The 17,598-nt window shown below is 45.0% G+C and overlaps 2 protein-coding genes across 2 annotated transcripts; one reads left to right on the forward strand and one right to left on the reverse strand.

Annotated features, from left to right (window-relative positions):
• The first annotated feature begins 8 nt into the window (after positions 1-8).
• Positions 9-6,874, forward strand: LOC131938654 (glycosyl hydrolase YngK). The gene is made up of 10 exons (XM_059296773.1): positions 9-112; positions 945-1,114; positions 2,269-2,438; positions 2,597-2,720; positions 2,954-3,085; positions 3,880-3,956; positions 4,398-4,480; positions 4,847-5,039; positions 5,519-5,645; positions 6,442-6,874. The coding sequence occupies exons 1-10, from the start codon at positions 58-60 to the stop codon at positions 6,769-6,771; spliced, it is 1,461 nt and encodes a 486-aa protein (XP_059152756.1). The 5' UTR covers positions 9-57; the 3' UTR covers positions 6,772-6,874.
• A 983-nt stretch (positions 6,875-7,857) lies between these two features.
• On the reverse strand, positions 7,858-16,990 carry LOC131938639 (glycosyl hydrolase YngK-like). Its single transcript, XM_059296746.1, has 10 exons — positions 16,878-16,990; positions 12,575-12,744; positions 12,211-12,380; positions 11,585-11,708; positions 11,254-11,385; positions 10,342-10,418; positions 9,886-9,968; positions 9,479-9,671; positions 9,090-9,216; positions 7,858-8,338 (listed from the first exon to the last, which is right to left on the reverse strand). The coding sequence occupies exons 1-10, from the start codon at positions 16,933-16,935 to the stop codon at positions 8,009-8,011; spliced, it is 1,464 nt and encodes a 487-aa protein (XP_059152729.1). The 5' UTR covers positions 16,936-16,990; the 3' UTR covers positions 7,858-8,008.
• Between the last annotated feature and the right edge of the window lie 608 nt (positions 16,991-17,598).

Here is a 17,598-nt window from a genome sequence, read left to right on the forward strand (position 1 = left end):
AACTGTAACTTAAGACTAAAGTACAGCAGACGTTATCTGGCATTATCTCTGTAGATCATGTCTGTGACGGTTCTCTTGTTGTTGCTTGGTTTGATTGGCACCGTCTACTCAGGTAAATATCTTCAGGTTATTCTTGTCCAGTGTGTTTACACTGTACATGTCTAGTCTGTAATTCTAGAGTATTTTCGCTGTACATGTCCATTAGCCAACTCCATTAAGCGAGGTCGGGTGATACCCGGTGCGGCACTTAATGGTGTCGCCCCCCCCCCTTAAAAAGTATATATATATATATATACTTAATTAAGTGGAATTATCATTTTTCTGTATATATTTTGCTATTTTTTGCCTTGGTGTCACCCCCTAAATGGTGTCACCCGGTGCAATCCGCACCCCTCCCCTTCGCTACGCCTCTGGGCCAACTAGATCTATATTATATTTTATACTATACATTTCTAATGTACAGAATACATCGGGCCTAGGGTTTGTTTAAAAATATCTTTTATTAAACCAGTTATCTTATGGGCGATTACCCTATATTTTCACAAGTATCAAAAGCAAGTGGACCTTATAGAAGGCCAGTAGACAATATAGACGGCCACTAAATCTTATGGACGGCCAGAAGATTTTATGGTCGGCCAGTAGACCTTATAGACGGAAGTTATTGACTCGTTTCGTCATGAAGTTAAACACTGAGGGAATGATAAACACAACCGTCAAACACACATACACACATTCGACACATAAAACACACTCAAAGATATATACACACACGCACACATGTATACATGTATACACACATATTGTATACACATAATCACTCTATTCTTATCCACATACAACACACACACACATATCCACACATACTCACGCAGGCCCGCACTTTGTGTACAAATATACTGTGTGTACAAATATACCATCTACCTTGCCCCCCCCCCCCCCCCCAGCCTGCAGCCAGGGACGGACCAAGCACGAGCTGAGGGGTGCCTGGATCGCCACCGTCTCCAACATCGACTGGCCAAAGTCCAGCAGCAGGACGACCAGCCAGAACCAGGCTGACCTCAAGACGGCTCTAAACCTGCTGGAGGCTCAGTCCATCAATGCTGTCTTCTTTCAGGTGAGACACGGTCAGGTGAGACACGGTCAGGTGAGACACGGTCAGGTGAGACACGGGGGACACGGTCAGGTGAGACACGGTCAGGTGAGACACGGTCAGGTGAGACACGGTCAGGTGAGACACGGTCAGGTGAGACACGGTCAGGTGAGACACGGTCTGGTGAGACACGGTCAGGTGAGACACGGTCAGGTGAGACACGGTCAGGTGAGACACGGTCAGGTGAGACACGGTCAGGTGAGACACGGTCAGGTGAGACACGGTCAGGTGAGACACGGTCAGGTGAGACACGGTCAGGTGAGACACGGTCAGGTGAGACACGGTCTGGTGAGACACGGTCAGGTGAGACACGGTCAGGTGAGACACGGTCTGGTGAGACACGGTCAGGTGAGACACGGTCAGGTGAGACACGGTCAGGTGAGACACGGTCAGGTGAGACACGGTCAGGTGAGACACGGCTCCTGTCAGAAGTAGCATGATGCGTGTGTGTTCCATGCAGGACAATAAAAAGTGAATCGGAAGTATTGATGTTGAATGTAGATTAGAATAAACGTCAATATTAAAAACTGATTAGTGGAGGGTTAAGGCTAGAGTAACGTTACTATCAAGAATAAACTCGATGCTGTCGTTAGTGATATAGGTATCTTAAACTTGTTTGTAAACCTTATAAACTACAATGTGCTGGTGATGGTTTTTCTTTCTACAAATGCTTGTTTTAATCTAAGCTTAAAAACAGAGGGTAATATATCATTTACCGTAAACACATAGGACAATATATCATTTACCGTAAACACATAGGACAATATATCATTTACCGTAAACACAGAGGACAATATATCATTTACCGTAAACACAGAGGACAATATATCATTTACCGTAAACACAGAGGACAATATATCATTTACCGTAAACACAGAGGACAATATATCATTTACCGTAAACACAGAGGACAATATATCATTTACCGTAAACACAGAGGACAATATATCATTTACCGTAAACACAGAGGACAATATATCATTTACCGTAAACACAGAAGACAATATATCATTTACCGTAAACACAGAGGACAATATATCATTTACCGTAAACACAAAGGACAATATATCATTTACCGTAACTTCCATGTGTACTCACCCCTGCCCTGCCCACCCCAGGTACGTCCTGCAGGCGATGCCTTCTACAACTCCAGCATCGAGCCATGGAGCCAGTGGCTGACTGGCACTCAGGGCCACGCCCCCAGCCCGGCATGGGACCCGCTCCAGTACCTGATCACTGAGGCACACAAGCGGAACATCGAGGTCCACGCTTGGCTCAACCCCTACAGGTAACCCGTGTCTCTACACCAATCACGTGACTCCCGTACCCACACCCCATGACCCCGGTACCCACACTCACGTGAATCATGTAACTAAGGAAAATTATCCTGCCCCCACACACAACTACCTCACCCCCCTCACACATCTATCTTCCCCCACACCACAGGGCTAAGTCTGGCTCCACCACGACCACAGGTCTGGCAGCTCACCACATGGCCAAAGAGTTTCCTGCTCACGCGCACGCCTACGGCAACAACCTGTGGATGGACCCAGGGAGCACACAAGTCCAGGTAACGGCTGGTTATACCTGACCAGGTGTTCAGTCAACTGACCGTGTTGACATTAGTTGACCTTATAGACACCAGGTCAACTTGTACACTAACAGCTAATCCTATTTGTTATAAATGTGTTGGCTAATTTAAAACAAGCACTGTGACTCATACACTCGTCCTTGTGAGAAGCAGTACAACATTAATGATAACACTTAACTATAGAGGTATTAAGGATTGTCTTGTATCCACAGAACCGCGTCAACGCCGTCGTCATGGATATCGTCCATCGCTACGACGTGGATGGTATCCACATGGATGACTACTTCTACCCCTACCCCACCTCCGCCAGCTTCCCAGATACCAGTACATACAACGCCTACAAGGTGACACTGCTGTACACATCACTACCTAGCACCAAATATCCATACACATCACTACCCATCACCAAATATCCATACACATCACTACCTAGCACATAGCATCGGTGCACATCACTACATAGCACATAACATATGTACACATCACTACATAGCACATAACATCCATACACATCACTACCTAGCACATAACATCCATACACATCACTACATAGCACATAACATATGTACACATCACTACATAGCACATAACATCCATACACATCACTACATAGCACATAACATCCATACACATCACTACATAGCACATAACATCTGCACACATCACTACAGAGGACTTAATATCCGTACACATCATCAAATTGTTGTGATCACACAACATCATCAAATTGTTGTGATCAAACACAAGGGTAAGTTGACAATTTTGTCCCACCTGTCAATTCACGGAATGTCATCATAGATTATCAGTGCCTATCAAACAAATTGTCTGCCTGTCAGAATCAGATCAGATCAGCTGATTATGTGACTGTACCTGCTTTTATATAAATGACCCCATAACGCCAAAGTCACTGATTGGGTTTCTAGATCAGGATCTGGATGACTTTATTGAGTCCACCCAGCCCTAATGAGTACCTGCCTCCAGTATACGAACGTAAAAGCGCTGGGGAGGGCTGACAGAAACTCATGCTGTAAGCGTCGTAAAATAAAACAATGGACTATATCTGCCTCACAGTTATCTAAATGTAACATTAAATTATGCCAAATATTTTTGATCGCCATATTGTCGCGTGCCCTCACAGACTGGCGGAGGTCACTTGGCGCTCGCTGATTGGAGGAGAGACAACGTCAACAAACTCATTGAACGTCTGTCTACCAAGTAAAGTAGAGTCGTGTCCCTTTGTAATGCATGTTTCGTTTTGTGATGCTAGTCTCATTTTGGGATGCTAGTGTCACTTTGTAATGTTAGTTTATCTTTGTCATGCTCGTATACTCGTATATAGAAACTATTGATAGTTTAAAGCGTCTACCAAGTTTCAATCTGTTCCTTACCCCGTAGGCTTAGACAGATGTCCCCTCGAAAAATATTTAGGCCTATCAAAAGTAATATATACATGATATTTTATATTTAGTGTTCTGTTTATAATGTGTCTTTGTGGATGTGCTTAGCTATGTGCGAATCTCATGAACCACCCCCTTACTCCCCACTTAACAAACACAAAATTGTATGTATGTATCATTAACCCGCCCGTCCCCCTCGAAAGAAAACACATAAAGTTGTCGTCGTCTGATACTAAATAAATCTTGTGATGTTTCCCAGCATCCATCACGCCAAGCCATGGGTCAAGTTTGGGGTCAGTCCTTTTGGGATCTGGAGGTCAGGACATCCTGCAGGGGTCACAGGTGACGCTCACCCCCCCCCCCCACACACACACCCACTACACACACACACGTCATAATTCATACAAACCTAGTTATAAACACACACACAATAGCACAGACACACACCATTTTCACAACTACACACACGAATCCACTCATACATGTAGCCATAACTTTTAAGACACAGCAACAAGCACTGTATTGAGATGTGTTCAGACGTAGTGCACACGATACTTACTAAAGGCGTCTGGACATAGAACTGACCCCACTATCCGTCACACTCGAGACTACATATGCCTTAATGACCACCGCCATATACGAATGGGTAGTTTTACTTAGCCCTTTTGACGTCACACTGTAAACATCACGCCATGTTGGTACACGCAGGCACGTCCAGTGTCGACGCCCTGTACGCCGACTCCCGTCTCTGGCTACAGAAGGGATGGCTGGACTACATCGCCCCCCAGCTCTACTGGGTCATCGACGGTCCTCAGAGCTTCACCAAACTCCTGGACTGGTGGTCTGACCCGGCCCAGAACCCGCTACACAAGCATGTGTACGCCGGCCTGGCTGACTACAGGTGGGGCTGTGGGGCTGGACGTTACGTTTGTTGTGTTGTGTTGCTGTGTTCTGGTCAGTTTGTTTAGTTGTGCATTGTCAAGTTTGGTACTTAGTGGTGTTTCTGTTGATCAATGTGTTTTATGCCATCTCTAGCAATGTGTCTTGTATGTTGGTCAGTGTGTTCTGATAAGGATGGCAAAATATTTAAACCATTTACTCAACATGAAGAGGAGTGTATGCTCATAGTAATATTTTCATTTACTAACACCAGTATTTATACTCACGTTACCTGTATGTGTACTCATTCCAACTCACTCCAACTCACGTTACCTGTATTTCCACCTGTGTATACACCTATATACCTATCCGCTCACGCACACTTTACTTGTATAGCTACTCACTTCAGCACACATTACCTGTATAGCTACTCACCTCAGCACACATTACCTGTATAGCTACTCACCTTAAGACTTCACCTGTACCTGTACTCCCCCACAGAGTGCTAGAGAACAACTGGAGCGTGAACGAGATCCTCCACCAGATCCAGGCCACACAGGCCCGCACAGCCCACCACGTGTGGGGCGCCATCCACTACAGCGCTAAACATGTGGAGACCAACGTCCATGTGAGTACCTCGTCACTGGGTGCACACACACACACACACACACACACACACACACACACACACACACACACACACACACGCACAGCCCACCACGTGTGGGGCGCCATCCACTACAGCGCTAAACACGTGGAGACCAACGTCCATGTGAGCCTTGCATTCTCTACCTGCTCTCGTAGTATACATGTCTACTAATGTTTGTATACCTGCTCTCATAGTATACCTGCTCTCATAGTACATCTCTCTACTAATGTTTTTATACCTGCTCTCATTGTATACCTGCTTTCATAGTATACCTATCTACTGATGTTTGTATACCTGCTCTCATAGTATACATGTCTACTAATGTTTGTATACCTGCTGTCATAGTATACCTCTCTAATACTGTTTGCATACCTGCTCACAGTACACCTTTCTAATACTATCTGTATAACTGCTCTCATATTATACCTCTCTATTAAATGTTTGTATACTTGCTCTCATAGTATACCTCTCTACTAATGTTTATATACCTGTCCTCGTAGTATACCTCTCTAATACCATCTGTATACCTGCTTCAAAGTACACCTTTCTATTAGTGTTTGTATACCTTCTCATTCAGTGAATATATTTCTGTTATAAAGTGTTTGTTAACCTGCTGATGTAGTATTTGCATACCTTCCCATACAGTGTTTATATACCTTCGCATATACTGTTTGTATTCCTGCTCATGTATTGGATGTATGCCTGCATGTGTTCTACCTTCGTGTCCCCCCCCCCCCCATGTCTAACTAAAGACGTTAACCTGTCATTTCCCCAGGGTCTCTTCACCACCCTGAAAGGGTCGGTCTACAAACACCCGGCCCTACCTGGCGTCTACGGTTACCTGAGCGGGGTCGACGCCCCTGCCGCCCCCAAGGTCACGGCCAGCGGGTCGACCTTGGACTGGAGCGAGAGCAGCCACACGAACGTGCGGTCGTGGGCGGTGTACCACAGCAGCGCCAACACGTGCACGCTGGTTAAGGTACTCAGCCCGTCCCACACGTCATACGCCGTCACCGGCACGGGGGTCTACGTCGTCACGGCCGTCAACCGGCTGGGGCACGAGACGGACGGGAACCAGGTGACCATCACCACCGCTGTTGGCTAGTGTCGGCGTCGTCTGGTTGTCATAGAAACCAGTGAACGAAATATGAGGTGTGTTATTTTTTCAACAGCGTACAATTATTTTTTGACTGAAATAAAGTTTAAAAATCAAAGAGAATATTTTTTTCCATGGGTCAGCGGAAGTCTCATTTTGCTTGATGATCTGTTAACCTAATCTGGTGATTTCAAACTCTCAAACAACCAATGTATTTATAACATCTTAAGGCTAATTAGAGATCAATTTCGAGGAATATGTAAAAAAAAAAAGCAAGCTAATTAACACTTTTGATTATTGGGAGTGGACTTTTTTTTTTACTAAAATCTTCAGAACGAGGCTAGTCCTATTAATTTATTTGGTAGTACACATCATTAGCTTAAGTGTGAACTTCGCAAATGAATCTAATCTAATGTCAGTTTACGAGTTCAGTGGTGTAAAGGTGAGGATTAAAAACTAAAAATGAGATTCGCTTATTCGAAACTAAAAGCAATAAACACGATAGGGGCGTGCCGTCTGTAAAGGATTCTAACCCCCCCCCCCAATCCCCACCCTCACCATAAAGCCCCCAAATGACAACTTTTAGCGCAAAATACACACTCACTTACAGGGTGTCAGCGTGGTAACAAAAAACAAGTGATTATTATTCTGAAAATATAGAGGCAAAAAATAAAGTCCACTCTCGCCATTTTAATCCTACTCCGTTCACAGTGTAGGCTTTATGTTATTTTAATGGTACGCCTATCATAATATAGGCTACCCACTGTATGTTTGAAAGTGTTCATACAATTGATGGCACTTTCAAATGTTCCAGCCATATCGCCAGTCAACTATGAGTATACATCGGATTTTGGTAAATGTCTTCGAGAAATCTATCAATTAATTAGTTTGTTTCCCAACAATCAGTTAGAAAAATTAATACAGTTACTATATTCTGACATGCTTAACTGGATTAGCCTTTACATTAATTTCTATTTTTAGATTTTCATTGCCATTTTGTAGATTTAGGCAATATAACACCTTGGAGTTAACAAATACTGAACGTCTTCATTGGTAATAATAAATAAGCCGATACAAGACAAAGTTAAAGCAAAATGTGACATTTATTTCTGTCGATTATTTATGTGATTGGTCTAAGCTGATCAGTGTTCATAACTATGACTATCATTAGTGATAATGTTAATGATGTTAACCACAGTGTTGATGTCGATGATGTCAGCCCACCACCGTGGTGATGGTGATGACGTCAGCCCACCACCGTGCTGATGGTGACGGTGTTGCCGTCGGTCTCAGCTCCCAGCCTGTTGACGGCGGTGACGACATAGTCCCCTGTCCCCGGCACGGCGTATGACGTAGTGGCGGGGCCAAGAACCTTGACCAGCTGACACGTGGTAGCTGTGCTCTGGTAGACGGCCCACGACCTGACGTTGTCTTTGTTGCTGCCGCTCCAGTCGAGGGTGGCACCGCTGGCCGTGACCCGGGGCGCGGCTGGGGCGGGAACCCCGCTCCTGAAGCTGAAGGCTGGCAGAACTGAGGGGTTCTTGTAGACGGAGCTCTTCAGCGTCGTGAACAGACCCTGGGGAAATGTAGGAGGTGATCAGTGTTTGGGACGTCAATGTTCGCGGGTCATAGTTCACTTGGCTAAGTTTCAACAGTGGCTGGCCACACGCCTAATTTTAGGAACTACATGTTCAATTATGTTCACGTTCGAGTCAGTAGACCGTCCCTGAGTCCACCCAACTCTGATGGGTACCTAACTTACTTTAGGGAAAGTAAAGGCGGCTGGGCATAGTGCTGACCACACTATCTCTTCATATGCCGAGGTCACAGAAACAAGAGAACTCTACTTCACTTGCCCCATAGACCGTCAGATTTGCAAGGGAAGCTTACCCAAGAAGACTAGCCAAGTGTGTCGCTATTGCCACATGCTTGAAATGATAAACCAAATGAGAGGATGGTATCTGATACCATACATCAATGGAGTCTCGTTTTTTTTACCCTTTACCCCCCCCCCCCCCAAGACACATGTCATAAGTAAAACTCGAGCCTTTTCTCCCTTTACAAGACAAACCGTAAAACTATTACCAGTGTACGCCCCCCCCCCTTTGGAAAATTTAGTCTCCTCTCCCCCTTGAAAATATTAAGTGCCCCCCCCCCTCCTCCTGGAGAAAAAAAGTCTGACAGAAACACTGGTTTGAATATTTTACATTTGGACATTTTCATTGGCTTTTCGAATAGGATAAATGTTGCTATTAGAAATGTATGATTGTGTGTATGTGTGTGCGTGCGTGTGTGTGCGTGTGTGCACCCAGTGACGAGGTACTCACATGCACGTTGGTCTCCACATCTTTAGCACTAAAGTGTATGGCGCCCCACACGTCATGTGATGTACGGATCTGGGTTATCTGGATCTGGTGGAGGATCTCGTTCACGCTCCAGTTGTTCTCGAGGATTCTGTCACGTGATCACAACATCGGGATTTCATTTCGCATTTAACAACAGTTAGCAAAAATAATTTTTTTAGAAACTTAACGTTAAAGGCAAAACAAAGACAAAATCTCATGCAAGACTGCACAAACACGCTAGTATAAAAGTCACTGATAGAAAAGTATGTGAGCCAGAAGACCAAAAGCGTTGCTACACCATTCAATGCGGTATTTTCACGGTGTACATTTGGAATGAGACATGGAGTAGTGTAACAAAAAAGTGTGTCAACCTGTAATCAGCCAGGCCGGCGTACACATGCTTGTGTAGCGGGTTCTGGGCCGGGTCAGACCACCAGTCCAGGAGTTTGGTGAAGCTCTGAGGACCGTCGATGACCCAGTAGAGCTGGGGGGCGATGTAGTCCAGCCATCCCTTCTGTAGCCAGAGACGGGAGTCGGCGTACAGGGCGTCTACACTCGACGTGCCTGTATGATACAATGATACAAGGCTGGTCATTGTCTCTGTTTGTAGATGCTAATGTCATTATGTCTAGACATTGTCTCTGTTTGTTCATACTAATGTCGTTATCTAATAATATTTTATATCCGATAATTTTTACCCCATAGATGCCTACAGTTTCACCTGTAATATCTAGACCCTGAATGACACAAACTGACCCCGACTTAAAGGCTGACTTACCTGTGACTCCGCTAGGCTGTCCAGATTTCCAAATGCCGAATGGGCTGATGCCAAACTTGACCCATGGCTTGGCTTGGTGAATGCTGGGATATTCAAAACATCAAGGGTCAAAGGTCAGTGCATGTTTACAGTTCGGGGTATCTAACGGTATCTTTATGTGCAGCATTCAGAAATTGTTGATCAAAACATAAAGATACTGTATACATACAGCAGCTTCATACAAATAACAATCAACTTTCTACTATCATCAAACAGCTGTATACAAACATCAAACGGCTGTATATAAACATCAAACAGCTGTATACAAACATCAAACAGCTGTATACACACATCAAACAGCTGTATACAAACATCAAACAGCTGTATACAAACATCAAACAAAACAGCTGTATACAAACATCAAACGAAAAACAAACATGTATACAAACAAGTTTGTCAGTGAAGACAGGAACTAACTTGTTTGAAAGTCTCTCAATCTGCTTGTTAACGTTGTCACGTCTCCAGTCGGCGATTGCCAGAGTTCCTCCCCCGTTCTGAGGTGGACAATAGGTGGACGTTAATTAGGCAGGTTAATAATAGATGGACGTTAATTAGGCAGGTTGATAATAGGAGGGGGCGTTAATTAGGCAGGGTAATAATAGGTGGAGGCGTTAATTAGGCAGGTTAATAATAGGTGGAAGCGTTAATTAGGCAGGTTAATAATAGATGGACGTTAATTAGGCAGGTTGATAATAGATGGACGTTAATTAGGCAGGTTGATAATAGGAGGGGGCGTTAATTAGGCAGGGTAATAATAGGTGGAGGCGTTAATTAGGCAGGTTAATAATAGGTGGAAGCGTTAATTAGGCAGGTTAATAATAGGAGTGGGCGTTAATTAGGCAGGGTAATAATAGGTGGACGTTAATTAGACAGGTTAATAATAGGAGGGGGCGTTAATTAGGCAGGGTAATAATAGGTGGAGGCGTTAATTAGGCAGGTTAATAATAGGTGGAGGCGTTAATTAGGCAGGTTAATAATAGGAGGGGGCGTTAATTAGGCAGGGTAATAATAGGTGGACGTTAATTAGACAGGTTAATAATAGGAGGGGGCGTTAATTAGGCAGGGTAATAATAGGTGGAGGCGTTAATTAGGCAGGTTAATAATAGGTGGAGGCGTTAATTAGGCAGGTTAATAATAGGTGGGCGTTAATTAAGCAGGGTAGTAATAGGTGGAAGTTAATTAACCAAAGGTAACATATGGGTATTAATTATTTAATGTTACATTGTTACAGCTGAAGGTTAATTAAGTCTGCAGTGATTATCTTTTATTCTGAGCAAGAGACATAACCTAGCAACCAATCAAAGAACAGCCAGAGAATCACGTGATCACCTTGTAGGCGTTGTATGTACTGGTGTCTGGGAAGCTGGCGGAGGTGGGGTAGGGGTAGAAGTAGTCATCCATGTGGATACCATCCACGTCGTAGCGGCGGACGATATCCATCACCACGTCATTGCACCGATTCTGTGGATGAGAGTACAACCACGGCAAATGTTTTCACGTTGTCATCACCGTCTGATCAACATTAGATATGTTTTACTGTAGGCTTCCATGTCAGTGTTGGAGGTGACGGTACGGATGGGATTTAATGTCTGCTTCGTGTTAGGATACTGAACTTTTCTAGGCCTACATAAAGGTGGAGAGTTGGTAGATTGGTTCTCACCTGCACGTCAGTGCTACCTGGGTCCATCCACAGGTTGTTGCCGTAAGCGTGGGCGTGAGCAGTAAATGCCTTGGCCATGTGGTTAGCTGCAAGACCTGTGGTGGTGGTGGAGCCAGACTTGGCCCTGCGGAGGTGAGAAGGTTTGAGCTCGAATGGTTTTTACTAGAAATGTTGTGAGTTCATTGCCAGCAAGAGCATGGTGTCTTTCATATAGGACAGGTTGACCTACGTGTAGATCTTACCTACAGGACAAGTCGACCTACCAACCTACTTGTAGCACCTATTGACCTACCTACAGAACCCCCTGACCTACCTGTAGGACCTATTGACCTACCAACAGATCCCCTTGACCTACCTGTAGCACCTATTGACCTACCTACAGAACCCTTGACCTACCTGTAGCACCTAATGACCTACCTGTAGCACCTATTGACCTACATACAGAACCCCCTGACCTACCCGTAGCACCTAATGACCTACCTGTAGCACCTATTGACCTACCTACAGAACCCTTGACCTACCTGTAGCACCTAATGACCTACCTGTAGGACCTACAGACCTACCTACAGAACCCCCTGACCTACCTGTAGGACCTACAGACCTACCTACATAACCCCTTGACCTACCTGTAGGGGTTGATCCAGGCGTGCACCTCGATGCTCCTCTTGTGTGCCTCAGTGATGAGAAACTGCAGGGGGTCCCATGATGGGCTGGGGGCGTGGCCTTGTGTACCTGTCAGGTACTGGCTCCAGGGTTCAATGGTCGAGGCGTAGAAGGCGTCACCCACTGGACGTACCTGATTGGTTCGTTAACACAGGTCAAAGGTCAACATCTCAATGACGAAATCTCGTGTTACAAAAAATAACTACCTCATCAGTATAGGATTAGGATCTATCCATCTATCCCATTACCCCGACAAAACATAAGCCCCACAGGTGAGAGGCAGCCTGGCATAAAACAAGCCCTACAGAGAATACCTCCTGTACTGACCTGGAAAAAGACGGCATTGATGGTCTGTGATGCCAGAGTGTCCAGGAGTGAAATGAGGTCAGCCTGGTTCTGGCTGGTCGTCCTGCTGCTGGACTTTGGCCAGTCGATGTTGGAGACGGTGGCGATCCAGGCACCCCTCAGCTCGTGCTTGGTCCGTCCCTGGCTGCAGGCTGCTCAGGTGAGAGACAGGTGAGAGACAGGTGAGAGACAGGTGAGATACAGGTGAGATACAGGTGAGAGACAGGTGAGAGACAGATAAGAGACAGATGAGAGACAGGTGAGAGACAGGTGAGAGGCAGGTGATAGACAGGTGAGGTACAGGTGAGAGACAGATGAGAGACAGGTGAGAGACAGGTGAGGGACAGGTGAGAGAAAGATGAGAGACAGGTGAGAGACAGGTGAGGGACAGGTGAGAGACAGGTGAGAGACAGGTGAGGGACAGATGAGAGACAGGTGAGAGACAGGTGAGGGACAGGTGAGAGAAAGGTGAGAGACAGGTGAGAGACAGGTGAGAGACAGATGAGAGACAGATGAGAGACAGGTGAGAGACAGGTGAGGGACAGGTGAGAGAAAGGTGAGAGACAGATAAGAGACAGATGAGAGACAGATAAGAGACAGATGAGAGACAGATAAGAGACAGATGAGAGACAGATAAGAGACAGATGAGAGACAGGTGAGGGACAGGTGAGAGAAAGGTGAGAGACAGATAAGAGACAGATGAGAGACAGATAAGAGACAGATTAGAGACAGATAAGAGACAGATGAGAGACAGATAAGAGACAGATGAGAGACAGGTGAGGGACAGGTGAGAGAAAGGTGAGAGACAGATAAGAGACAGATGAGAGACAGATAAGAGACAGATGAGAGACAGATAAGAGACAGATGAGAGACAGATAAGAGACAGATGAGAGACAGGTGAGGGACAGGTGAGAGACAGGTGATAGACAGGTGAGAGACAGATGAGAGACAGATAAGAGACAGATGAGAGACAGGTGAGGGACAGGTGAGAGAAAGGTGAGAGACAGATAAGAGACAGATGAGAGACAGATAAGAGACAGATGAGAGACAGATAAGAGACAGATGAGAGACAGATAAGAGACAGATGAGAGACAGGTGAGGGACAGGTGAGAGAAAGGTGAGAGACAGATAAGAGACAGATGAGAGACAGATAAGAGACAGATGAGAGACAGATAAGAGACAGATGAGAGACAGATAAGAGACAGATAAGAGACAGATGAGAGACAGGTGAGAGACAGGTGAGGGACAGGTGAGAGAAAGGTGAGAGACAGATAAGAGACAGATGAGAGACAGATAAGAGACAGATGAGAGACAGATAAGAGACAGATGAGAGACAGGTGAGGGACAGGTGAGAGAAAGGTGAGAGACAGATAAGAGACAGATGAGAGACAGATAAGAGACAGATGAGAGACAGATAAGAGACAGATGAGAGACAGATAAGAGACAGATAAGAGACAGATGAGAGACAGGTGAGAGACAGGTGAGGGACAGGTGAGAGACAGATGAGAGACAGATAAGAGACAGATAAGAGACAGGTGAGAGAAAGGTGAGAGACAGATAAGATACAGGTGAGAGACAGGTGAGAGACAGATAAGAGACAGATGAGAGACAGATGAGAGACAGGTGAGGGACAGGTGAGAGACAGGTGAGAGACAGGTGAGAGAATGTTAAGAGACAAGTGAGAGACAGGTGAGAGAAGATGAGAGACAGGTGAGAGACAGGTGAGAGAGAGGTGAGAGAAGGTGAGAGACAGGTGAGAGAAAGTGAGAGACAGGTAAGAGAGAGGTGAGAGAAGGTGAGAGACAGGTAAGAGAGAGGTGAGAGAAGGTGAGAGACAGGTGAGAGAAGGTGAGAGGAAAGTGAGAGACAGGTGAGAAAAAGGTGAGAGACAGGTAAGAGAGAGGTGAGAGACAGGTTAGAGAAGGTGAGAGACAGATGAGAGACAGGTGAGAGGAAAGGGAGAAACAGGTGAGAAAAAGGTGAGAGACAGGTGAGAAAAAAGTGACAGAATGTTGAGGGAAAGGTGGGTGAGAGACAGGTGAGAGAAAGTTGAGAGACAAGTGAGAGACAGGTGAGAGACAGGTGAGAGACAAGTGAGAGACAGGTGAGAGACAGGTGAGAGACAGGTGAGATAAAGGTGAGAGACAGGTGAGAGACAGGTGAGAGACAGGTGAGAGACAAGTGAGAGACAGGTGAGAGACAGGTGAGAGACAAGTGAGAGACAGGTGAGAGACAGATGAGAGACAGGTGAGAGACAGGTGAGAGAAAGTGAGAGACAGGTAAGAGAGAGGTGAGAGAAGGTGAGAGACAGGTAAGAGAGAGGTGAGAGAAGGTGAGAGACAGGTGAGAGAAGGTGAGAGGAAAGTGAGAGACAGGTGAGAAAAAGGTGAGAGACAGGTAAGAGAGAGGTGAGAGACAGGTTAGAGAAGGTGAGAGACAGATGAGAGACAGGTGAGAGGAAAGGGAGAAACAGGTGAGAAAAAGGTGAGAGACAGGTGAGAAAAAAGTGACAGAATGTTGAGGGAAAGGTGGGTGAGAGACAGGTGAGAGAAAGTTGAGAGACAAGTGAGAGACAGGTGAGAGACAGGTGAGAGACAAGTGAGAGACAGGTGAGAGACAGGTGAGAGACAGGTGAGAGAAAGGTGAGAGACAGGTGAGAGACAGATGAGAGACAGGTGAGAGAAGATGAGAGACAGGTGAGAGACAGGTAAGAGAGAGGTGAGAGAAGGTGAGAGACAGGTGAGAGACAGGTGAGAGACAAGTGAGAGACAGGTGAGAGACAGGTGAGAGACAGGTGAGAGACAGATGAGAGACAGGTGAGAGAAGATGAGAGACAGGTGAGAGACAGGTAAGAGAGAGGTGAGAGAAGGTGAGAGACAGGTAAGAGAGAGGTGAGAGAAGGTGAGAGACAGGTGAGAGAAGGTGAGAGGAAAGTGAGAGACAGGTGAGAAAAAGGTGAGAGACAGGTAAGAGAGAGGTGAGAGAAGGTGAGAGACAGGTTAGAGAAGGTGAGAGACAGATGAGAGACAGGTGAGAGGAAAGGGAGAAACAGGTGAGAAAAAGGTGAGAGACAGGTGAGAAAAAAGTGACAGAATGTTGAGGGAAAGGTGGGTGAGAGACAGGTGAGAGAAAGTTGAGAGACAAGTGAGAGACAGGTGAGAGACAGGTGAGAGACAAGTGAGAGACAGGTGAGAGACAGGTGAGAGACAGGTGAGAGAAAGGTGAGAGACAGGTGAGAGACAGATGAGAGACAGGTGAGAGAAGATGAGAGACAGGTGAGAGACAGGGAAGAGAGAGGTGAGAGAAGGTGAGAGACAGGTGAGAGACAGGTGAGAGACAAGTGAGAGACAGGTTTAGAGACAGGTGAGAGACAGGTGAGAGACAGATGAGAGACAGGTGAGAGAAGATGAGAGACAGGTGAGAGACAGGTAAGAGAGAGGTGAGAGAAGGTGAGAGACAGGTAAGAGAGAGGTGAGAGAAGGTGAGAGACAGGTGAGAGAAGGTGAGAGGAAAGTGAGAGACAGGTGAGAAAAAGGTGAGAGACAGGTAAGAGAGAGGTGAGAGAAGGTGAGAGACAGGTTAGAGAAGGTGAGAGACAGATGAGAGACAGGTGAGAGGAAAGGGAGAAACAGGTGAGAAAAAGGTGAGAGACAGGTGAGAAAAAAGTGACAGAATGTTGAGGGAAAGGTGGGTGAGAGACAGGTGAGAGAAAGTTGAGAGACAAGTGAGAGACAGGTGAGAGACAGGTGAGAGACAAGTGAGAGACAGGTGAGAAACAGGTGAGAAACAGGTGAGGGATATGTGTGAGAATTATAAGACAAGAAAGGTTTAAGTGAGAGACAGTTGAATGGCAGAGGTCAGAGACATCAGACATAGATTTAATTGTTTACACCGTTCTAAAAAAGAAAACCACCACTCAGAGGTGTAGCTAGGGGAGGGCTGCCTCGGGCGCCGACCCAAGGCGGGCGCTAAACGGCGTAGAAAAATATATCTTTCTTAGCAGCATTACTGCATTACATGCCAACGTGAATAACAAATTATGAATAGGGTTGAGATATTGATAGTTCACCCGGGGCGCCGGAACTGGCTGTTACGCCTCTGGTTGTACAAAGGAATATGCAATTGAATGTAGATATATTATACATGATGTACAGAAGGCAGTAAGGTGGCATCACAGTGTATATCTGTAGCAATTGAATGTAGATATATTATACATAATGTATAGGAGGTTCTAAAACGGCATCACAGTGTAGATCCGTAACTAGAATTGTAATGAAGAAACTACCTGAATAGACAGGAGTGATAACTCCGAACAAAAGAACAAAAACCCTGAAATCCAACATGTCTGACTACAGTGGCGCTATGTCGCTGTGTAGATGACATTGCATTTATTTTCACGTTTTTAAAAAAATGTGTTTCTGGATTAGGGCTGTTACTACTGTAAAACATCTATTTCTTTAATGTTTTTCTTTAATCTTAAAAAACAGTTTAAATTTTAAAACAGTAAGTCTAAAAATATTTAATGATTAATTAGAACTGTCCCTTTATTGTTGTCCTAATGTTGTCATTTGTTATCCATTAAACAGAAGTATCTACACAACCCAACATACAACATTCGTAAAGCTTGCTTACGCTACATGTCAAAAAATTGTAAACATAGAATGTTTACAGTAGACCGAAGATAAAAACTAGACTGTACAGCATATGTTAATTTTCTTAAAGGGAATAACTTTTTTTTCATATCTGGTTTTAATAGATTTCGAAATCTATTTTCATTTTCTTAACTGTAGTAATATTAAAGACAATGATTTAACATGAATGAGAAGGCCTTTACAGCGCATATGTGCCAAAACAACAAATTCTGCTCAACTGTTGCTGTAAAAATTCTATACTAAAGATAAACAACTTACCCATTCAAACCAGATATGTGAAATAATACGAAATGACTACTGTCCTCAATCATATTTTTTTTAATGAAATTACACGAGCACTGTGCTATTACTTCA

The sequence above is a fragment of the Physella acuta genome, unplaced genomic scaffold, assembly GCF_028476545.2.
Source record: "Physella acuta isolate Inbredline_101_S28 unplaced genomic scaffold, ASM2847654v3 ptg000254l, whole genome shotgun sequence".
NCBI classification, from domain to species: Eukaryota; Metazoa; Mollusca; class Gastropoda; family Physidae; genus Physella; species Physella acuta.